Raw genomic sequence first — 25,228 nt, 5'->3', positions numbered from 1 at the left:
ATTTTGTTGTAATTGAACATGGGTAATTAAAAACGTAATTGTAACTGAAACATGCAATTGACACCAACCCTGGGTGGGACACATTCAGAAATCCATCTAACTGTGCTTTTTGTGCTGTTCTGAGAAGTAACGTGTGAGTATTTAGATTTTTTTTAAAAAGCTATAAAATAAAATAAAAATTATCATTATAGGCGATATTGTAATTTTCAATATCGCCAAAACAGATTTCACGATATATCTTGACTCTCAATATATTGCCCAGGCCTCGTCAGCACCTCTATAGAACATTATTAACTCTACATTTACATTGTACTCTCTCTCTACCTCTGTCTCTATCTCTCTCTCTCCTGCTTCTACCGCCACTCACTGTCCTTATTCTCTCCCTCCAACCACACTTAACCTCAGTCAGTCTGTGCATGCAGGTTGCAGCTGTTCTGCTGGTGAGAGGCAGGAAATCGCAACCGCCACAACAGAGCTCTTCATCAGGAAAGGCCAAAAGGTAAGTGTATAATAATATATTATTACAGGAGGTATGCAATGTATACCGGAGGAAAAACAGCTTTATTTCTAATACAGATTTAAGTTTCAATTGCGTGTTATTTCAAATTTTAACACTTTTTTTTTTTTTTTTTTTTAACTTGACTGGCTTTTGACTTTTTGCAACAGAGGTGCAGTGACTCAAGGCTTTATTGCCACATTGTGTGTTCACGTGCATTATGAATCTGTTTCTGCATTTTGAAAAGACCAACATAAATCCACTCCTATTGGTATTAGTTTCTTGTCAAAAGAGAGGAAAGAGTCATTCAGAATTTTAACCATGATGTAGAAAAGCCCCGCGGTGTAATATCCACGGTATATTCAGTCAACAGACCAGTACTGGAACTGAGAAATGTTTTTCATTAAAGTCAATAAGGTTGGTAAACGTTCACGAATCACTATATTGTATCTGTATCATCAACCGCTCGGAATTGTTTACCCGTCACTTGAGAATAATCTTGAGAATATGAACACAATATGGATTCTACGGTTAGAATGTATTTGTAACATTATAACACCATCTATAGTGCTCACATGTGATTTTGGCAGCATCATTGACTTTAATCAAAAGCCTCACACATCATGCTTCCCATATTCCATTTAATCTATTGATTGCATAAAGACAATAACTCCACAAAGGATTGATCCACTCCAGTGCTGTTGACCTTCATACGCTGATGAAAGTGTTAAAAAACACACAAGCCTTGGTCCACTGGGAGCACCATTCTACACCACAGTTAAGGGATTGATAGGCCTCATTTTGGAGGGAAAATGGAGCAATATCACAGACAAAACACATATTTGTTTATTTCACTGTTGGGAGAAGCTTTTTTTTTAATATTGTGAAATGGTAACAAGACACTGGCTCACTTAATTGTAGATTCAAACCCTGCTTTCAAATGGGATATTTGTGTAGTTTTTTCATGTTATCCCTGAGCGTGCATGGGTTTGTTCCACACTCCATATGTGTTAGTTATCGAAGTTAATATAATTCACAACCGAGGTGATTGTGTGTATACAGCAGAGATTCTCAACTAGTGGGTTGAGATCTAAAAGTGGGTCCTGTGCTGGGTGGGTCGCAGACAGCTGGTCAAAAATAAATAAATACTTAATGTCTCTCATGTTGGACTTGTCTTTTATTTTGAAAGGAACTTTGCTTTTGACAAGCATGTTGTGAAATGCATGTTGCACAGGAAAACGTAGAGATTTATGTTTAAAAAAAAAAAAAGAAATCATATGTGTGTGTTTTCAACAGTTATTTTTGAAAAACTAAATTTGGTTGGTTGAATTCTAAAAAATAAATAAAAGTGGGTCTCAATTGGATGACTGTGGCAAAATGTGGGTCCCAGGGTGAGACTTCCTGACCGTACAGTGATTCACACAACAGAGTCACCATTTCGCTTGTTGTACACATTTTTAGTTTGTAAAAAGAAAACGTAAGACTACAAAAACTGAAGAAAACAGTCAAAGAAGATAGAGACGTCGGTTTTAGTTCAAACCTGGGCCTTTTTCTTGAGGTCAGGTATTAGACCTGCTCGGCTCATTATGCAAGACACACAAAAACCAAAACATTTGTAATCTCCTTCATTGCTTCAGAAATTTAAGATCCATGAAATGTAGAAACATAAAATCCCAACAGTGATTAGAAAGGGGAGATGTCAGGAGTAAAGCTGAAACCATTACAGATAAAAATGAACGCAACAGTCAGGACCGTATAGTCTATGTGTATGTTTCCATCATACAGAGTATGGTGAAGAAGCTATATGGATGCGTTGAATGCATTTCCTTTTTGCTTTATGGTTTTATGGAACCACAGCCTACCAGACCATTATCTCTCTGACGTGAAGCGGAAACTTAATGTTAGTCATCGGTTTACATAGATCTCTAAATGACTTTTAGACTTTATTCACAAATGGTAATGTTCCTTTTAAGGTCCAGGATGCAAATAGACAATGATGGAAAGAGTGATACCATTAAATGAAAATGTATTTATTTTGTAACAGGAAGCTGAAAGTCTCATCTGCTTGATGTGACGAAATGTTTGTAAAAAAAAAGAAAATTGGGTAAAATTATTTTTTGTTTAATGATATCTCTGTATATGCTCTTTTAAAAAGAAATGTGTTGTTTTTGTATAACAATAGCATCTATTGCAATGGCGGAATGGGGACATACCACGTCGCTCAAACCCATTGAAGCAAAAGACATCAACACTTCATCACCAAATGGTATGTTGCCTTAATTAAAAGATTTAAAAAGAAAAACTGCTTGATTGATGTAAACGTGGAGTCAGGTGTCTTCACGGTATGTCTTGTATGATTAGAAATGTTGAGTAAACTTACTTGATTTATTTCTTTATTACCCAGGAGGTATTTTCCATTCTAAACTAAGAGTTTAGCATTTATTTCTTTGAGTTTCCCTTGCTACATTACCGACATTTCGGCCATTTGTGCGATAGGCTTTGGCTTTGTACAAGTCACATTTTCTTTGAAATGTTTACCTGCATGGAAACATCACTGATGTTTCTCAGTTCTTTAGCTGTTCAATAATTATATTATCATTATTATTATTATCATTATAACACCCCTTCAAGTGTAACTAAACCCCAAAACTACTTTTTTCTGCAAAAAACAAGTGCATTGGGTATGACGTAATACAGTTAATGATTCTGGTAAACTAAAAGCCTAGTAAAAGTATTTTAATTTGGTGTAAATGTAAGAGTGACTGCCCTCTATGGGTTGAAACCGCGCTATTACAACAAAATTTTGCAATTGGCTGAATATCATTTTTATAGCTTCTTACTTGACAAACTAACAATGTTTGCCCCGCCCCTTCAAAATAAACTAGCAACTTTCATGTGACTGAAGGAAGATGTCAGAGAGTAAGTGGGCGTGTCTTAACTGCTCCAGGAGCCCTGCCCATAATCAAAGCCTCTTTTTTAGCCTAAACAAAAAAAAAACAGGATTTTAAAGAGTGTCGTTTTCTTCAGTGTTAGTTGCAACAAATAAGGATCTCCCTTACCTGCAGAATAGTACATTAGTATGCAATTCCTAACACAGCCCTGCATTTGTTCATTATTATTGAATTGATATTTTTTTTTATGTATTTAACCATTTCCATGCTCTCATTGATTCATATCTGCCATATGTTACGTTTACCATTAATATTTGCCTTTTTTGCCACACAGCAAATGGGTCTTGTGAGAACCTGGAGTGTTACATGGTCCTGATGAAAGCGGAGAAGTCGGCCATCGGTTTCATCTGTTTCCTGGCTGGTCCTTTCACGCTGTTTGAAAACGCTCTTGTGCTGGTGGTGATCGCCACCACAGTCACCCTGCGACAGCGCCCATCCTATCTGTTCATTGGCAGCTTGGCACTGGCTGATGTTTTTGCTAGCTGCTTCTTTACCACCAGCTTCCTGGACTTTCATCTGTTCCGCCGCAGTGATGGGCCCAACGCCTACCTTTTCAAGCTCGGCGGGGTTACCATGGCCTTTAGTAGCTCTGTGGGGAGTTTACTGCTGACTGCCTTTGATCGCTACCTCTGTATCCATCAAATTTCCAGCTACAAGGTGCTACTGACCCGCCGCAGGGCCTTGCTGAGCCTTCTGATGCTGTGGAGTACTACCATCATCATCTCGTTCTTGCCTCTGATGGGCTGGAGATGCCCCACGGGCCTTGCTCCACCCTGTTCACACCTGTTTCCCTACATCAACCAGGGGTATCTGGCCTGCTGGACAAGCTTCATCCTGGTGCTTCTGGTGCTCATCCTGGGAGCTTATGCTCTTATTCTGTGGAAAGCTCACCGTCACGAGTCTTCCATGAGCAGCCTCCAGGGAGCGGCAGGGACGGGCCAGGCGCGCATGAGGATGGATATCCTGCTAGCTCGTACGTTCGTCCTGATTCTGCTAATACTGGTGGGATGCTGGCTCCCTGCGCTCACTTTTATGCTCGCTGATGTTGCTGTGACCTTGACCCTTGCCCAACAGAGAGCTTTTGCTTTCTGTAGCACCCTCTGCCTGTTGAATTCTGCAATCAACCCACTGTTGTATGCCCTACGCTGCCGAGAGCTAAGAGTTGCTCTTCTGCAGCTAATACAAAGGATGTGGAGCAGTGTGAGGTGTAATAAATCTGGACAGGACGTAACCCGTGGACTTCCCACTACAGAGAACCAGACTAGTGCAGTCCTTACTGAGGATGAGGTCCCAAGATCCATCCAACTAAACTCCATCTCAGAAATAGTGAACAGGCAGCAACTACATGTTAAAACATGAAGCAAGTAGTGAAATACGGTAGAGAAAATAAAGGTTTACAAAGAAAAAAAGGTAACTGAAGTTAAGGAAAACAAACCACCATGATTTTAATTCAAACCCATTTCAATAAATTCCAGCAAGTTCATTTTGTCTTCTGTTTTGAAATAATATGTTAAAGTTTTCTTTTATTCGGACAACCTTTTTCAGGAAATTGACTTTGATCTACTGACATGTTTTGACTGTCAACTGCCAGTCTTCCTGCTGATCGCTTTGATGGCACCTGATGGTCTCAGGTGTGGATGACAGAACTACTGGTGACAGTTCCAAAAAAGTTGTCTGAATAAAAGAAAACCTTAACATACCATTTAAATCAAGTTATCTAAGGTTGTATATCTGTAAAATATTTTCTTTTCAACAATGCTAGCGTAACTTGTAACTAATTACAGTAAGCAGTACATTGTGGAGTGCCATTAACTTGTATTTAAAGTGCTTAACACGTACACACATTGTTTCTATTTCAAAAGTCCGATTAGCTTATCCTATTTAGCTCATTTTAATTGAAGAAGTAATCACGCAGCAAATAAATCCAACTTGGCTAGGACTTAAATGTTAGGTGTATTTTTGTAAAGATTATATTCAAATGAGATTGTTTTTTGTTTAAAAATATTTTTCATCAGATTTTGACATAATGCAGGTCTCATAGAGCAATAAATCAAACATAATTTGCTTGATAAAAAGATGGTAAAGGTTGAAGTAGCCACTCAAAAGTTCCTTTTGATGTCTACTGTAAACACACTTATTGACATTGGAAAAGTTCCGCACTTTGCAATGTGGGATGTGGAGTCCTGTAGGCGGATGCATAGAAGTGTTATTACTTCATTCTTACTGTGATTTCTTGTTTGCTCAGAAAAGTCTGCCAAAGTGACTTCCCAACACATTTCTGGTGCTTTTACGAACTGAAAGTTGTGGATGTTAATGCATGAGCTTACGCAGAAAAATCCAAATCTGGCCGAAATTGAATGAGAGAGGTGATATCACCGGGAATACTGGCAACGAACTACAACAAAAATGCATCAACAAATCACTGTCCTGGTTTTCTTGCAAAGAAATACTAGAAATCACAGTACGAATGATGTAAAAACACTTCTATGCATCTAGCAATATATGCATATATCTATGCAACGCCAAAATTTTTCCAACAACGTTGGTAAGAGAGTGTTTACAGAAGAGATCAAAGCAAGCTTTTGAGCATTGATTTCCACTGTTAACATCTTTTTTTTTTGGGGGGGGGGGCAGATAATCTTCAGTTTATTGATCAACAGCTGTGTTTCCATTACAGGTTTTCGAAAATATAAAACCGATATTTCTAAATGTTGACAAAGTATAATCGCGCTTTGTTTCCATTGAAGGTATTTTTAGGCAGAATTCCTCGTAACTCCGAGGAAATCTCATCCCGCGTGACTTTGATGCAGGAAGATGGATGCTCCAAACATCTTATAACACTTTGTATTCTTTTGTTATTTGTGTCAGTAACAATTCCAAAGTAAAATGCTTAGAAACGTCTCCTTCTGTCAACATGTACCGCGCCATGTTCTGCCATGCGGAAAAAAGTGTTTCCATTGCGTTTTTGCGATACATTTAAATATCGAAACATCTGACATTCCTCCTGATGAAAGCGTTAAAACATTTTAGCGATATTTGAGGGTTTTCATTACCAGTTTTTATTGCACTATTTAGATTTTGCAAATTTCCAAGGGTAATGGAAACCCAGCTTATGAGACCTACACTGTCTTTACCTAATAGAAAATTATCGTCTCTGGCAGCTTTAAAAATATTGTTCAGAGAACATTTAACGTTCTGGAGGATTTTCTTTTTTTTTTAATATTGCCATGGATTTTATTTATGTTGTTTACTTTAAAAAAAAAAAAAAAAAAAAGTATCTAAGTAAGAGGAGCCAAATGATACATGTTGAACTTAAACCATGTCTTTCTCCAACATCAATGTTTTCAAACCTATAGTCTCTTGAACTGAACTGCTGACTTCTGTGTTCACCACAGAACAGAACAGAGAGCTGGAATTGTTGTTAGTACATTTTTCTCTTTTTAGGTGGGGCTTTTGACCCCCCGGGTGTACAGGAACTGACGACCCTGTGGGATGCCCATCTGCACATGAATACCAGGATCCCTCACAACAATGGTCCCTGCATGAATCCAAGCAGTGTGTTGAGATGAATGGAGCACACGTTGGAAACAGTCTTTGCAATAGCGACCATAGACCTGCTTCAGTGGAGCACGAGCACAGAGCACCCGTTTAAAATCACAGAAGTAGAGAAACAAACAGGAAGAATGGGACACTTGTTGATCCCAAATAGCTACACGCTGCTTATTTAACTGTTTTACATATCTAATCAGTAGAATCAGTAGTATTTTAAACTACATCTGGAAATAATACTACTGTGTTATTATTCTTTCTGAGAGATAAAATACGACCCCAGTAGTATGATCATTTTTTTCCCTGAATAATGGATTAACATCTATTCCATTTACAGTAAAAATTGGAATAAATATTTTTATCTCTTTATAACTTAAAGAACAAAAGATGAAAAAACAAAGCTGCACTGTTAAATAAACCAGTTGCACACAAAACCACTTGTTGCATAATGTATTTTGTTTCAACTTTGTTCTTTATAAATAAAGCATAGACTCACCTGTTTGATGGCTGATTAGTACATTTGATGATGATATTGATGATGGCAGTTATAATAAAATAAATAAAAACAGACGAAGGCTATTGATACATGTGGTTTATCTGTGTGTGGTGTGCAGTTCTTTTCTCATCACATGTCTGTGTCAGATGTGAAATCACTAATTCTCTACATACACAATTCATTTTAATGCACCGATCACGATGCAATACATTTCTAGAACGGCAATCATACACAGCGTTATGAAAACTTTTCTACACTGGGTGAACTTAAGTGTACAGTCAGTTGATGATGTAACCAAAACAGCTAATGACTGTTACGAAGCAAGATTACCTCTTATCGCGCTAACTTCCAGGATTTAATCAGTGTGTGCTGAACTGAGAAGCTCGCTAACGTCTTACGGAGCAAGATCACCATGAAAACTTATGCTGAATGGCTAGCCTGGTTGAAAGCATGTTACTTAGCGAGTAATATAGTCCCGCCTCCTGACCAATCAGATCCCTTAGAAAGGGAGCCGTCCAATAAAAGGTGATGTGTGAACACGTCACTGAGTGGATCGGATCCGACAGCTGAGATAATATTTAGACATCGATGCAATCCTTTCATTTACCAATGACATCATTTAGGAAACATATAGATTTATATCTGATGGACTGATCTACAATCAGCTGATGAAGCCTGTGTCTCGATGAAATGCTCGGATGGGTGAAGCCATATGAATTCAATGTATTAATTAATATATGACTTCACTCGTCCGCGCATACGGATCGAAACACAGGCTTCATCAGCTGAGTCTGTGAATGTGTAAAAGCCTCACATTATTTATGATAATCAATTGAATGGTATATCCCATCCAATGAATTAATATGATGAATAATACGCATTAAAGGTGTCAGCAGCGTCCCAATGATTTTTATCCACATCTGAAAGCTGCTGTGATCTGTTGTCTGTTTTTTTTACATTCATTTTTTAAAATGTAGTATTATCTAGGTTTTGAACAGCCAAAACACAAAAGTAATTCACCAAATTCTGCTGAAAATGTATTGTGTAAAAAGCCTAAAGGTACGTTTTTTTTTTTTTTTTTTTTAATTAAATCAAAACAAAACAATCTTAACCAACTTTATTATAGTTATATAGTTTAATATATTACCTAGCTTATTTTATTGTGAAAGTATATACTTTCACAACAAAATAATCTAGTTCAAATAAAATTGACTATAAAAATATCTGAGGTGGCACATCGCGTCAATTTATGCACCGTCTACTTTGTATTTGTAACACAATATAAATTAACTAATGACCAAAAACGAAATATAGAAGAATGTTAAAAATATCTCAAAATGGGAAACCACAGGACTACGGCCTTGGTGAAAATGAACAATGTAGACCTTTTACTGTACTCAGGGTCGGAAGCAAGGATCGACAGGGGTAAATAATTAGCAAGTAGCTTGCATTTATATTATGCATATTTAGGAGGGATATACCCTGGACAGGACACATTTATACACACATATCCACATAGTTTCCAAATTATTTGGCACATAAACTTCTAAATTTAGTATAGGTTCTAATATTTGTTAACGTGGTTTAGTATTATTATGGTGAATTTTAGATGGACGGCTGAAAAACTGCGAATAAACTTAAATATTAGTTTAAACTCACCTGATTTACTAGTAGTATTAGTAGTAGTAGGAGCAGCAGACGGGCCTGTTCGTGAACCTTTACGGTAAGTTCATTGGTAAACAATCAGCACGAAAACAAATGGGTGAACGAAAAGTGTTAGCTTCGTAAAAAAAGGCTAACAAATAAAATATATGTTCATTTACCACAACTTAGATTCATTCATACAATTAGGATGACAAAGTAGTACATGTATTTTTTACATTAATGTGAAACTATTTGAATACTATTTGTTAGAAAGTAGTAAGACTCCCCTATGTGTGGTAGTGGTACGGTCCTCCATTGTGACGTTTTAAAAATTGAGCAGGCAGGCTAGTCGCTCACACACACACACTGACTAACTCACAGAAGAATATCCGTTGTTGTGGAGCGGAAGAAAGGCCAGCTTCAGACCCTAGGATCGTTTAACTCAAACATCACGCTTTAAACCCCATTTTGCGGGTTATTTTCCCCCCCGCTACCTAATCTTTTTCACTCTCTACACTTAACATGGCTTGTGGAGCGACGTTAAAGCGTTCGATGGAGTTTGAGGCCCTCCTCAGTCCTCAGTCTCCCAAGCGGAGAAGGTGCAATCCACTACCGGGGACTCCTGGCACTCCGTCCCCGCAGAGATGCAACCTCCGTCCGCCAGTCGACAGCCCGGTGCACTCCATGTCTCCCCCAATCATGGGGGGCGAACACAGGCTCACCCCAGGTAAGGATTTCAACGCAATTTGGTGTCTTTTAATGCGTTTCAGGGTGGGTGTCATGGGGGAGGGGGTTAGGGTGGAGTGGAATGGAATGGATTGCTAGGGGGTTGGAAGCTACACTTTAGCCTTCCTATGCTAATGCTAATAATGCAAATATATATTAACAAATAATCCCTTGGCTGCGCATTTGTCTTTCAAAAACTTGCATTAATTGTTTATATGTGGGACTATACAAAATGTTAATTATTTAAACGCCAAAGCCACTTTTGATTTATAGGAATGTAATTAAAATATATAAGACGTTAACGTCTTCAGAGTACACGTCGAGATGTAGAAAAGTTGTCTGTTAACTATACATTATAAATAGCTGTGCAGTTGTTTTACAGTTTTCATTAATGGCTGTTCACACTTTTACATAAAGACGTTAAAGATAGTTTAGAATTTGTTACAACTGAATTGAAGTGTAAAAAATGCATTCACACTGTACATTACGGTGTCAAATTTAAGGCTTGGGGGCCAAATACGGACCAGTTTGTTCTCAAGTGGGCCGTAGATTATAGGTGGGGGGGGGGGGGGGGGGAAGAAAAGAAGTTTTTACATCATTGTGCTCTAGTTTTCAAAACTGGTTCGAATTTGTTTCCAATTTTTTTGTGTAATTTAGAGGAAATTTGTGGAATTGTTTGAGGAATGTAAAGATTTGTGGGAAAAATGGAGTTTGTAACAACTTGCAATTAAAATGACTGCATTCATGTGATATAAACAAAGGAAAAATACAAGCCCCCTAAACATATTGTGGAGTTTCATTAAATTGGTGAGTTTGAGATATCTACACCTGGATTATTTGGTCATTTACACAATAATTCATGTTTTCTCTGTCATTTTTGCTTTTTCTTGTGGGCCGGATTGGATGCTCTAAAGGGCCGGATTTGGCCCCTGTGCCTTGAGTTTGACACGTGCCTTAGAGCCTCCAGCTTGGCCTACTGGTGAAAGTAAAAATGACAGAGAAAATATAAACTATTATTGTGTAAATGACCAAATAATTCATCTTTAGATATCTCTGCCCCTCCAATGACACAAATTCGGTGAAATTCCACAAAATAATGCTTATATCACATGATGCCAGTTATTTTTCATCTTAAATTGCTGAAAGAACTCTACATTTTTTCAGAATTTTGCAATTTCCTTTAAATTATTCCGCAAAATGTAGCCAGATTAGATTAAACAATTGGCACAAAATCAAATAAATTAAAAGAAAAATCTGTAATTTATTGCTTGAATATTGTCGGTTCCTTACATACTTTCAATATCAATTATACGCAGAAGTGCAACCTAAGGTACATTATGTTAAAATTGCTGATATTACCGTGTGAAATCTGAGGCCCACTTGAGATTAAACTGCTCTGTATTTGGCCCCTGGCTCCACTTTTTAAAGAGCTGTGCAGACTTTAGCTGGAATTAAAGTGCAAGGCTACATCAGCCAACCTTCTTCGGAAACAGTTGAGTCTACTTGTTATATCTGATTTAAATGAAGTTATATAATCGTCAGGTGTTAGCAATGTTTCATTTTATCAATTGACAATATCTTAGATTTAATGTATTTTATCAAATTAATACAAAAGTTATTGACAACCCTAGGAGTTTTCTGTTCTGCATATCATTTAATCTAACACTAAAACATCTTTATATATTTACCGAGTTGAAAAATTCCCATGATGTGACAATCAACTGTTTTCAGGTCACCAGACAGTTTTTTGAATATCTTCGTAAGTAAACAAAAGTTAAATTGAATAATGTTTCATGCACAATAAGCAGCAAAATAGTTAACCTGGAGTAAATATTCTAATGCAGATTGTACAATATTTTTGTTTATTAGTGTCCTGATGTAACTGCAATATCGCAGCCTTGCGTGTATTGGCCAATGCGATATCGAACTGATACAATATCAAGGTGGATACATCTATTTAAATTTTTAAATATAAAAATATGCTACCATTGAATGAAATGGATTTGAGAAATAACTTGGAAGACCCTGATAACCCTAAATAATAATAATAAAATAAACAATATATATTATATCAAAGATTTTTAGACACAGGCCAATATATGCCTTTTTTTTTTAGTTGAAAAAAATGTCTTACTGAATTCAGACCGATTTAAAAATCAAATGGACACCTTTATTTCAACTTAATTTACATTTAGAGTTTTTGCTTATGGCATACTGTCTTTGACTGTTAGAAATGTTAAAGTATTTCATTTTATTACTTGTATCACACAAACAATGGGTATTAGGGCTGGACAAGTTTGACCAAAAATCGCATTTCTATATTTTTCCTCAAAATGGTGTGATACAATATAAATCTTGATATTTTTAACATAATAAAGTCTTACTAGAAAGACAATTCTGGGTTAAATTTGCTGATGCATAATTCCACACAGTCACCTATATTATTTTTATTTATTTCAGCAATCCATCTAACTGTGTTTTTCATGCTTTTCTGAGAATTACTGCTATAAAATAAAATTATATGGTTATAGGAGGCGATATTGTAATTTTCTGTATCGCCAAAATAGAAATCTCAAGATATGTTGGAGTAGGATTTATATTTAAAAATAGTTGTTGTGTGGAGGGACACCAACGCTTTTGAAATGTAATGGGGTTTTTTTTTTTTCTTCAAGTGCTAACATTCAATCTGGTTTAGTAATGTAATAATAATATTAAAATGTTATCCATCAACATAAAAACTCTGGAGCAAATTTTTTTGTATTTGATGGTGATCACACATGACACGTTTTGACCTTTAAACTTTGTCTCAATGGCATTTGCTGCACCAGCAGATTTACTTCTTTGGCTCTAGTGAAGACAATTGTTAGCATAGCAGCGGCTAAGTCATTGCAGCATGTTAATTGGAAGCTAAGGGGAGGGGGGTGGGGGGGTGTAATATTTCTTGGCTTTAACACCACCATAGTCTTGCATTGAGGTGGGGGTTTTCCATTTTGCACTACATCCATCCATTCCTCTTCGTCCTGAGGCATGGAAGCCATTGTTCCTTCCTTTTATTCCTGCTTCTCTCTCCTCCTGCCTGGGAAATGAAGCTCCACGTTTGAGCGTTGGATGGATGTGAATGTGAGGGCCAGCGAGTAGCCACTAGATAATTACCTCGATTCATTCACTGCAATCTGATGGCTGAATGTATCTGCCAGTCAGTGAGATTTGGCAGCGTTACAACAGGAAGGAGCTAATCCATGTGCTTCCTGAATTTGTATTAAAGAATCACTGCATAGACCTGGAAATATTTAATCTCATCATAGAGGAATAAACGGGGTTTAGAAGACGGACAACACTTAAAATGTGGTTATATAGCTAATTGGAATGTTTGGCATGTGTGCTTCTTTTAAAGTTGTGACAAGCGGAGAAGCTGGTGTGAAATGACCAACATTACTGCTTCAATGTAGCTGCTGTGTTGTGCTCTGATGGGTGGTTTTTGGGAACATGCTTCTACTTTTTACTGAAATTCAATCTGTTTTAATGTTTGTAGTCGGATATATCCTAAATCAGCTAATAATCAATGCAAATAAGAGGGGATTAAGATCGATATAGCACAGTATGTGCTTCAATACTCTGCTTGAAACAATAGGGGGTGCAGTGACTGTTTTAGGGCCACTTGTTTAGAAGTCAGCAGTAGAAGAAGAGCTTTAATCGGACCAAAAAAGAAGACCCGTCTCGAGCCCAATTGAACACGGCTCGAATTCATCTGACCCAAATGAAGCCGATGTCTCTTTAAGCCCGAACCTGTTTCAACCAGACACTATTCACATTTTGTGAAATAAATGTAAATTCCAAGCCAGGAACATAAGCTGCACTTTAAAAAAAAAAAAAAAAAAAAGAAAGTCACCTTTTTTTCACTGTATTTATGATTTTAAAAAATGTCTTATATTTTTTCATGTTGTTTAAAAAAAAAATACTAATGCTGGGCAAGTTAACACATTATTGCGTTAACACATTAATTAAAACCGACAATTATTTTATCACGCATTAACGCAGTTTTTCATTATTTTATTTTGAAAGCCCGTTGCTCATTGGGTCGGATGTTGTCATGTTACATGATGAAGAGCCGGAACTAAACAAGTAGAAAGGTACCGGGCTCTTGTTAACACAACCAAATCACCCAGTCCACGTTGGATGCATCGTGTGGTCGAAACTTTGATGAACAAAAGCAAGACAAGCTTACAAATGTCATGGCGAAGTGGAGACTACTGGTACAAGGGAGTAAGAAAGTGTAACGTTGGAGGAATGAAAAAATGCAGTTAATTCTGTCATTGTCAATCTTTTTGATTGATTTATTTTTACTGAGATTTTTCAAAGAAAATCTAGTACAACATGGACTTCAGACTAAAAATCTCCCGCAGAGGAAATTGCAGCTTTGTACTTTTTTTGGTGTGGTCAACCACTTCACCTCACTGAAAATAGTCTGTTTATGCTGCTCCCTAATAAAAGAAAAATGTCTGTTGTAGGGCTGAGCATTATACCAGTTCATACCGAATACCGGTATATATTTTCCATATGAATTTTTAATAAGTCCTGGTGGAGCTGCAAACAAAACGCTACCTTATTCATCATAAAAAACCACCACACCGTGTATGCAGCATTTAACGCTAAAAGATAATGCTATAGTTAAGCTAGCAGGGCAAAGAGCCAGTAGCTGTTACATGTGTGGATGCCTTAATAACAGACGGAGTCAGGCTGTGTCATTGTGGCTTGTATTACTACTAGTGTGGAATTATTCTGCAATATTCACTCATCATTATTGACAGTAAAATAGACCATCCTAAGTCAATCTACTGCAGTAATTCCTCTATCAACCAGTAGAAAATGCTGTGAACACCTGATTATGCATGAAAAAAAAATACCGTGAAACCGTTAGAATTTTGAAAAATACCGTGATATACAAGTTTGGTCATACCGTCCAGCCCTAGTCTGCTGTTACCTGTTTAGAAAAAAAGGAAATTGATTTAAAAACATTGCTGTTGTTCAGACAGTTGATCCCTGCTCCGGACTCTGGGGTATATTATATTCAAGGCTGGAGTAAAACTCTTCACATCCAACTTGTTTTACTTCACCAGTCACACTGCTATCAGTTCTGATAAAGACAGAGGACAACATGTACCATCGGAGAACAAAACAACAAGGAAAGAACATGGAGTCGATGAGCTTCCAGCAAGAAATAAAAATCGCCAAAATGAAGAGGTCAACCCAACCCCCACATCTCAGGACCCACCTGCTTCACCCCAAAATTCACCTACTTCCACCTCATCCAGCTTCTCTCCTACCCCTGCCTTCTTGGATTTAACTGCCCAGATGAACGAGCTGGTTCTGGCTGGCACAAGACTGACACCCCACCCTTTACCCCACCATGGTCCCATCTTATCTTTAAAAGCTAAAGACCAAGTCAAAAACCTTGGTGTTCTGATTGACTCAGATCTTACATTCAGCAGTCAGATCAAATCTATCACAAAAACAGCCTTCTACCACATAAAGAACATCTTCAGAGTGAAAGGTTTAATGGCTCAGAAAGATCAGGAAAAACTGGTCCATGCTTTTATATCCAGCAGACTGGACTATTGTAATGGTCTTCTGACAGGAATCCCCCAAAAGAGCATCAAACAGCTACAGCTGGTTCAGAACGCTGCAGCTTGGGTCTTAACCAGAACAAAGAGGTCAGAACACATTACTCCAGTTTTAAAGTCTTTACACTGGCTCCCAGTCAGCCTCAGAATAGACTTTAAAGTTCTGCTGCTGGTGTATAAATCTGTGAATGGGTTTGATCCAGAATACATCAGTGACATGTTAGTCAGGTATGAACCCAGCAGATCTCTCAGATCTATGGACACAGGTCAGATAGTGGAGCCCAGAGCTCACAGTAAACATGGTGATGCTGCTTTTAGTTGTTATGCTGCAAAGAAGTGGAACAAACTGCCAGCAGAGCTGAAGTCAGCATCCAATGTTAACATTTTTAAATCAAAGTTAAAGGCACTTTTTTTCTCTACTGCATATGATTGAGAGAGATTTTTAGTCATGTTGATATCATGATGATTTTACTGATGATTTTGATTGATTTTACTGATGATTTTAAATGTTCTTATTGATTTTAAACAATTGAATGTTTTATCATGTAAAGCACATTGAGTTGCCTTGAGTATGAAATGCGCTATACAAATAAATTTGCCTTGCCTTGCCTATGTTGTACTACTGTGTAAAGGGAATTCTGCTGTTAATAAGCACCTTATTTGTTTGTGTTAAGTGTTTATTAGCCCAGTGTTGTTTCACTTTAGTTCATACAGCAGTACTTTTCAAATAAAAGTGTGCAATATAGTACGTTTGAAATTATGATTTAATTAATTGCAGAGAATATTACAATTAATTGCGAATAAAAATTTTAATCGTTGCCCAGCACTAAAAAATTTAAAAAAATTGTTAAACTTTGCATGGTGATAAATGAAGAAATGCCCAGTTTATTTTGGTTTATGAGTTAAGAATATATTTGTTAAAATTCTTGAAAATGTAATTAAAAGAATGAGATTCTGTATTTTGACTAAACTGTTTTTTCCTCCAAAATATGACCTCTATGTATTTAAATTGAAAGGAGTTAAGTGCAACATTACATCCCAATTTTTGATTTTAATTTTTTTCTAAGTCATGATTTGAATCGTTGGTTGAGTGTGACCTTACACCCTTAGTTTGTGGGGATTCCTAATTAGTTTTGTGATTTTGAAGAGTTTTGATGGCTCACATTGGAAACCTGATCAGATTTCTTCTTTTTTAATGTCTTTTTTTTTTTTTTTTTTTTTAATGTAGCTGAAGATTCTTTTTGTTCCGTGTGTTTTGCTAAGAGCATGTGCAGTCAAGACAAGGCATTGCCAATGTATTATTCAGGAAAAGTTACAAAGGTCCACCCACACCTTTCACATCACTCAACGTTACAGTGCCTGTTTGGGCCTGTACAGTTTGTTCGTTAGATAATCATAATATGAAAAAACAAAAAAACAGCTGAACTGGCTCTGCCAAGTTAGGTTTACCAACAGGAAGTTTTTAAGTTTATATAATTCAAATAAAATCTCTGCTTGTTTTTCTAAGCTTTGCAATGATTGATTTGGCATGTGTTTAGTATAGATATGTTTTTCCAATCCATTGATGCATCTACTGCCACTACTGAGATTTTCTAAACTTGTTTTCTCACTTTTTTGAAGCCCCATGCATTTCCTCCCTCAACTTAAGACCCACGTTTCATCAAAACCTACTTTTAGGCACTTCAGGAATGGGAAGCTCTTCCACTTCCAGTTGTTTAGCAGTGGAGGCTGAAATGAAATGACTCAGCTTTGTTTTCTCTTCACAATCTGCACATCTCTCTTTCCATATTCAGTTTGGTTTGTGCCTAAGCCTTTTAGCTCAGGCCTTTTTGTCCTCTGCATTCCCCCTGCTCCCGGAAGTATCTGTGATTGATTGTTTGGCCTAGTTTTAGTCGGATCATTGTTGCCCAGCAACAACAACCTCTTCTCAGCCACTCGTGACTAGTAGTTAAACAAGTACTAGTAGAGGTACGCACAGCAGTAGACGATTCTTTTAGTAATTTAATAATGTATTCATTTTTTAATCGATTAATCATGTAAGAGAAATACGTTCTTCCATTTTTATGCTTCTTGTACTTATTCCACAATTAAACATGGAAGAATCGAACAAATGAACTCATCACCTTTTAAATAAGTATTACATCAACAAAGGCCTAATAAGCAACATTTCTTAAATAAACACAACTGCAGTGTTTCACTAAACAGTGCATTTAGATCCAAATTAAAATAAAACCCCAAAGTTCAACAATGGACAATAATATTTAATATTTTTGTATTTAACTTAAAAAGTAAAACAAAACAAATTGAATTTTACAACAAATAAAGCTTCTTTAAATTTGAAGGAAAAATAACAGAACATTCCTGTATTTTGAGAATAATATTACTACTTGTTTCTGAGTTCATATTTATGCAATTTATTTCTGTTTACATTTTAATTTAATTTCATATATCAACATATAATAGTGTTTTATTTAAAATTACAAGAAGGTACATGTGATTTTATGTCTTTATTCATGGTTTTATTTGTAATAAAACTGAAAAACTAATGGTTCCAGACATCGGTACAATGCACGGGTGAACTGGAGATGCATCGGTCACTGCGTGTCTGCATCGGTAAAATCCATGGTTGCATCGGTTTTTTTCTGACCCGCTTGTTCCTGTTTTCAGGGTTGCAGGGCAATTTTTTTTTTTTTTATTAATTTTTTCATGTTGTGTTTGATCCTATCCTGTCTTTCCGAGTTACATTGAATGCACCACGTGCTTCGTGTTTTGATGTGAACACGACCTGTAGCCGCGAAGCACATTGGTACTGCAACAAAGTTATTAACAACAAAATAAATCCTCTGCCTCTAGTACAATACTGAATTGCAGCTACTTATTTACTATTTAAATTGATTGTATATTTTTTTTGCATCATGTTGAATAGCATCATACAAATTGTATCGTATCGCATTGTGTAGAATTTAGTTGCCATCAATATCAAATTGTATCGAATCGGGAACAGGGGTGAATCATATCGCATTGTATCTCCAGGGGATTCAATGTATTGCTAATGTAGTGTATCGAATTGTTGTCAGTAATGGAGATTCACATGCTTATTCCAGACACATATTTACAGATATATCTGCCAATTTAGGAATAAGTGTTTAGCAAAATGAATAATAATCCTCACCTGTGGTGACTCTTTGATAAATCCATTGTGTTAAATGGATCCTTTAGTCGAGCTGCTGTTGTTGGACAAAGTGGCGCCAAGTAATGCTAAAGCTGCTTTAAAATAAACACACCACACAAACACAGTGCTATCTATGTTCAGTGTGTGATGATCCAACTCTGGATCCTGTTAACCTGGACTTTTTAACTCACTTTTGGTGAAATATTTTCCTGGTTATGATTAGTTGCTGAACAAAGGCTTTTGTGTTACAACCTTTGAGTTTCTTCAGCTTTAAAAAGAGAAGAGTTTTCTGTCTTAGGATACGTCATGGTTTCCGTCTAAATGGCCTATGCTCCGCTCCCCTTACAAACCATATTATCGATGAGTAGGCTGAAAAAGCACCCCCGCTTCTCACACTCCCCACCCCTGATAAACGAGGCCCGGTCCCCAGATAAAGCACAAACTTCACTCCCAGGATCCCATCCTGTTAGATAAAGTTCTTCCACTGCGTTTGGTTATCTGCTCACACCAAGGACGTGGTGTGTTTCTGCTTGCTTTTCTCACCACACGTTTGCATTCATGTTTGTTATAGGATACATCAACCAGCTTCGTTTTACTTGGAAACTTTTAAATATTTACTTTGAAACTTTTAGATATTTCCTCAGAATCTATGCCTTAGGTACGGCGTCGACACAGAGGGTGGCCAACAGCACTTTTGTGTCGAGGAAACACATTGCTATGCAGTTAGCCGCCATGTCGCTAGGGGGTCGTGGCTGTGTGTGGTGTCAGAAGAGCTTTTAAAAGTCCTTGTTTATCTTCCGGTCACAGTAAAAAAAAAAAAAAAAAAAAAAAAAGTATGTTTTTTGAGCATCTTGAAATACAATTAATTCCTATTTTTCAATATAAACATATGCAAACATGAAGTTAATGGGTGTCTTTAGGTGTAGACTTTAATGACAACGTTGTGTCTGTTCCACTGGCAACCTCCTCAGCGTGTCAGTCATTGTTTGCTGTTAATGAAACACACACACACACATGCATAGAGTAGTGGTAATAACAGTAAACACACACCTTTTGTCTGTGATTGACTCCGTTTGGTGGTGCTTCACCTGCTGCAGCCATGAAAGGAAAGAATCAAACTATGGCACTTTTTGTCCATCTCGGTTCTCTCTTTACGACTCAAACGTCAACGCGTCTCGCATTGCTCCACAAAAAGTTGCAACATGGCGGGATTTGCAGGAAAAGGCAATGATTGGGGGTGAGGTTTGGGGCGGGCCAATCACAGCCCCTACGTTCAGCGTCAAAGTCAAATCACTCGAGATTTTGTACAAGATTTGATGTCTCTCCATTTCCTAAAGTTGCTACACATTTCACCACCTGTTTTTACGGTGGAAAATTGCGTGTAAATGAATATTTTCCCAAAACATGTTTGCGAAGTTCCCTGTGTCATATAGCCATATCCGTTTCAGTAGAGTATTGACATTGATGTCCTGACCACACCTGTGTGGTGAAAGATTGTGTAAATGTGTAATATTTTCCCAAAAGATGCATGTGAGGGTATATTCCCTGTCACATTGTAATTTCCACTTGATTTTGTAAAAAAAAAAAAGAATAAAAAACAGATTTTTTTAGAAAATTTTGTTCCCATTTATTTCAACAGAGCAAATCTTCCAGAACCTTCGCCAAGAGTACAGTCGGATCCAGAGGCGGCGACAGCTTGAAGGAGCGTTCCAACAGACTGAGGCCTGCAGCTCCAGTGACGCCCCCAGCCCCAGTTCCTCTCTCAGTGCTCCCAGCTCCCCACCAGGTAAAAACATTCACTGAAACAATAAAGAAAAGAATATAGTGAAAGAACATACTCATAACACTGTCATTTACACACATTCACCCTCTGACCATTGGTTCAGTTAATTAAACGAGTAGGTTTTTGAAATGTGGGAGGAAATCAGGAATAAAGGAGAAAATTCACTATTGTATGGTGAGAAGGGATAAAAGAAGAAGCCGTTTTGCTGCGAGGCCAAGCTGAATTAGAATTTTCATTATTTTTCCAATTTTTTTAAAAATTTTATTTATTATTTTTGCCAGATGTACATAATAATAAAGTACAATCAAAAAATGTGGTTTTCGTTGATAACTTCTTGTTATTAAACACATCGATATTTGAACTTTTAACATTCAGAGTCCCCATGGTCATGAAATTCCTGGAAAAGTTAAAGAATGAACTGTTTTGGAAATATAGCCTATTTTATTCAAGTGTTAAAAATATGTTTAAATCCCAAAGATGATATGCGTTATCTCAAAGTGAAAGTGCTGCATACTGGCACTACAGATTCACTCAAAATCACTCTCCGCCTCATTTATAAAACTGTGCGTAGGTTAGATCAGTGATTCTCAACTGGTGGGTCGGGACCCAAAAGTGGGTCGCGCACAGCTGGTCAAAAATAAATAAATAGGATTTGTCTTTCATTTTGAAAGAAACTTTTGTTTTGACAGGTATGCTGTGAAATGCATGTTGCACAGGAAAATATATAGATTAATGTTTTTAAAAAGATTATGTATGTGTGCTTTCAACAGCTATTTTTGAGTGGGTCGCGATTTAATGACAAAAAGTGGGTCCCAGGGTGAGACCAGTTGAGAACTCCTGGGTGAGATCACTTCAGCTGGCGTACGCTAAAAATGATCTTCACGCTTCAGAACTAAGTCATGGAAATTTAGTAAAATATTTGGAAAACTTTTGAAAAATCATTGTCAAAAAAGTGTGGGAACCCTGAACAATATTTTCCACTGGTTGAAAAACAATTTTTGAGTTCCCACGCAGCTCAAGATGCTCTTTTTTAAGTTCTGTGTTTGCTGTTTTAGGGTGGAATGTTCTGTTTTGACACTCATTGAAATACACAACACTGGTCAGTGACATAGAAATATCACTGACCAGTTCAAAAATATTTGTAAATTTGTGTTAAAGTTATGCTCGTTGGGTTTGTGGTTGATGTGTGATTAATTTCTGATAATAAATCTAAAAAAGACTAATTCAGTTATCATTTAAAAAAATTCTTTACCCTGTTTTTTGAGCCAATTGAAGTCAAACCCCCCCCCCCCATTTTATTTAAACAAATGAAATATTTTTCTTTAGGTGCTTCGAGGAAGGACCAGCCCTCATTCACACTGAGGCAAGTCGGCTACCTGTGTGAGCGCCTGCTGAAAGACCACGAGGAGAAAATCCGGGAGGAGTACGAACAGATCCTTAACACAAAACTTTCAGGTAAGAAAAAAAAAACCCAAAAGGCCCAGAAAATAATTGCATTTTTCAGCAATCAGCACCAGACGACAGTGTTTTTACTATCAGCAGATAGTGACGTGTAAACACCTCCTCCTCAGTGTCCTTCACTTTCTAACTAATGACTTCTATTGTCCTGGTTTCCTTAGACCAGACTAACTCTGAGCTTCAAGAGGCTGAAATAGAAAACGGACATTGCATGGGGTGCTAATGCCTTAAGAAGAAACAAGTGCTGTAAAGACAATAGAATGTTCCCTTTAGACATTGTAACAGTTATCAGTTCTGTAGCACAGCAGCACTGACCTAAACTGATGATAGACACACAATCCTAAACACTGGAGCCTTTGTCCATTAAACTTTAGTTTATTTTATCACGTGCACCGATCAGCCAGGATGATTTTACATTTCCCTGACTGATCTGCTCGCATTGCATCATGAGTAAGCGATAAATACCAGGATGTATACTATATGGGAACATTTTTTAAGTATGCACGGTGGGCACACTAGTCATACTCAACCACCCCATGATGCATTGCGAGCAGAACTTAAAGTCGTCCTGGGACAGGCTTCAAGCTAAAAGTCAGACATCCCCCTTTCAAAACAAAAGCGTATCTTGTCTTAAATTAGTTTTTATGATTTTGTTAATAGGGCTCTTGTTTTGAAATTAACCAGAAGTTTTGTCAGTAGCACAATGGCAGGTCTCTGAAAATCTCCAAATTGTCAGAATTAAATGTGTTTATGTGAGTTTTATGGATCAAATAAGCACATGTTGATATTCTACTTGGTCACGTTCTCACTTAAAAAGAGATAATTAGCCTCAGTGTACTTCAGGTTTGTGTTGCTGTAGGTTCTAAATGCACCTTGGAAGTACAGTAGACATCAGTGGGAACGGTCATCATCCTAATCATACTTCTAGTATATAGTAGACAGTATATACATTATAGACAGTTTGTAGTGCATTGTACAGAGTGTGCCAAACATTTGTGTGCATAAAAAAAGTTCCAGATCATTGAGTATTCAGGAACACAAAAGTAGCATCTGTATCTTGATGGTACATACGCCCTCCTTCTGCCCTCTGGTGTTTACATCTGTCTGTTCTTCCTCTTTCAGAACAATACGAATCTTTTGTGAAATTCACACAAGACCAGATCATGCGAAGATACGGAGCTCGGCCAGCGAGTTGTGAGTTCCTTGTTCCTCAGGAATAATTAATAATAATAAAATGTTAAAGTCAAAGCTGTAATCTAATGGTGTTGATCATCTCATGTGTTCCAGATGTGTCCTGAGCTCACACCAGTGACATCCCAGCTTCCTCTCACAAGATGGCTGCTCTTCTACTGCCTCTTTTCTGTTGATTTTACTTTTTATTTCCCCTACACCCTTCCCCTCTCCTCCTCCTCTCCAACATTCTCTTCAAACTGTTTTTGGTGCCATGGTTTATTCATTTTTACTTAAAAATAATAAAAATAAAAATGACTGCTGGCCAAAAGCTGGAATAAAAAATCTGAACGTTTCAGCACTTTCATGCTGTTTTTTCTCGATCTTTCCAAACACCTTTGACTAAAGCCGATATTTGTTAAATATAGGTGTAGAAAAAGCTTATTGGGTCCTGATCATTGGATATGTATGACCTTTCAGCAGTTGTAGTGATTGACCACTGCTTCCACCCTGTCCCTCTTTTATCCCCCACAATCCTACCTAAGAAATGTGGATCTCGCCCCCCCACCCCCCCTTTTTGAAAATAAAATGAAGTTCTGTGACTACAATCTGTTGTCGTGAATTGTTTGTTACCGTTGGTATTGCAGAGTCTGGGACCTTTTTAAGACCACTTTTATGATGCATATTAAGCCCATATGTGGAAGCATGGTTGCACCTTAATGACCAATATTATCCATCCATCTGCTTTTCCTGTTTAAGGTCAATATTTATCAAAGGAAATTATGTATTTTTTTTGGATTGAATAGTAAAGACACAGATTTTCTTCCATAAGAAACACAACTGGAAAAAGTAATATAAGTAAAAAACAAGTTTTCAAACCTTGCTGAGAATAGCTGCGTACACACTGTGTATTTCAAATAGTCTTACATCATTCGCTCTCAACATTTAGGTCGGGACCCGAATTTGGGTCACATTCCCATTTTTAATGGGTTGCAAACAAAGAAACCAAAACCTAAAAACTTTTTCTGTTCAAATGTCAGTCATCCCACCTTTTAAAAGCTGAAGTTCAGTTTTACAAATGAAACCTAAAAGTTAAATCAAACATACTACTTTTATTTTTTTGGGTTTTGTAAATAAACTTCTTAAATTAATTTATTAGGAACTTGATAAAACTGCACTTGTTTCTCTAATCTATTGGGTTGATTTTGTCTTGACTTCATTAAAATCAGTGTCGACTCATACAATAGTTTTACCATTCCTTGTATTTTAAGAATTATTCTATTACACAATTTGTTTAGGTAAATGTATTTTATTTATTTATTTATTTTTTTTAAAGTAATCCAATTATTTCATATCACAATTTCTAACTAAATTTGCACAATTGTTTTTAAAGCCCACCCACACTCCAAATTGATGTCCTTTATTTACATTTATTAGTGTTGGAAACCCTGTTCACCTAATCATTGAACTAACAGAATGGGAGAAATGTATATTTTTTTTTTAAAAAAAAATGACAAAATACATTTAATTCAGAATAATTAAACTTGGAATCCATTGAAAAGTATTTTAAAATATAACGGTTTTACTGATAAGTGGGAAATACTTGTTTTGTTTTCCAATTCTTCCACTCAAAGACTAATTATGACTATGAGATATAAAATAATTTTTTATTTTTATTTTATTTTACATTTCAGAGTTTCTTTATTATTTTTTGTACTGGCAGTAATAGCCTTTCATAGTATTGTTTGTTAAAGCCTTTTCACACTCTGAAAGTGCGCATGCGCGACCGGTGGGGGTCATAGGTCAAAAGTGATATAAATGTAAACACGACGCTGTTTGCGCTATGCGCTGAGATTTTTAGCGTACTTTTTGTACGATAAAGGTAGGCCAAATCTATCTGACATTCAAAAAAAAAAAAAAATGGGGCCGGCATAATCAATGGTTAGCTGAATGTGTGAATAAAATTGATAAATATAAATTATATGTTGTTTAACATGAATTATAATTAAACGTATAATGGTCGTGGTACTGCTAGATGGTGAAAATACACAGAGAAAAACAAAATACATTTCTTGATTTGGTCTAATCTTGATATGTCCATGAATCATGACTAACAATTGATCCATATGTAGATGTATATTAAACTAGCCATTATAAGACAC

At 36.8% G+C, this 25,228-nt stretch overlaps 2 protein-coding genes across 3 annotated transcripts; both read left to right on the top strand.

Moving 5' to 3' along the window:
* Positions 1-408: 408 nt before the first annotated feature.
* Positions 409-6,974, top strand: cnr2 (cannabinoid receptor 2). Of its 2 annotated transcripts, XR_003675838.1 has the most exons (4): positions 409-499; positions 2,679-2,762; positions 3,722-4,857; positions 6,892-6,974. XR_003675838.1 is itself a non-coding variant. In XM_028471302.1 (3 exons), exons 2-3 carry the CDS (start codon positions 2,690-2,692, stop codon positions 4,804-4,806), a joined length of 1,158 nt encoding a protein of 385 aa, XP_028327103.1. In that variant the 5' UTR covers positions 409-499; positions 2,679-2,689; the 3' UTR covers positions 4,807-4,876. The 2 variants fall into 2 exon arrangements, 1 of the variants encoding a protein (XP_028327103.1); XM_028471302.1 differs by lacking the exon at positions 6,892-6,974 and having other exon boundaries at positions 3,722-4,876.
* Positions 6,975-9,480: 2,506 nt separating this feature from the next.
* Positions 9,481-23,639, top strand: akirin1 (akirin 1). Its single transcript, XM_028470451.1, has 5 exons — positions 9,481-9,863; positions 20,295-20,441; positions 21,765-21,893; positions 23,019-23,090; positions 23,184-23,639. Exons 1-5 carry the CDS (start codon positions 9,659-9,661, stop codon positions 23,192-23,194), a joined length of 564 nt encoding a protein of 187 aa, XP_028326252.1. The 5' UTR covers positions 9,481-9,658; the 3' UTR covers positions 23,195-23,639.
* Positions 23,640-25,228: the final 1,589 nt, after the last annotated feature.

Source organism: Gouania willdenowi, chromosome 16 (assembly GCF_900634775.1).
Source record: "Gouania willdenowi chromosome 16, fGouWil2.1, whole genome shotgun sequence".
NCBI classification, from domain to species: domain Eukaryota; kingdom Metazoa; phylum Chordata; class Actinopteri; order Blenniiformes; family Gobiesocidae; genus Gouania; species Gouania willdenowi.
Note: the sequence above shows the minus strand (reverse complement) of the source record. Positions and strands in the feature narration are given on the sequence as shown.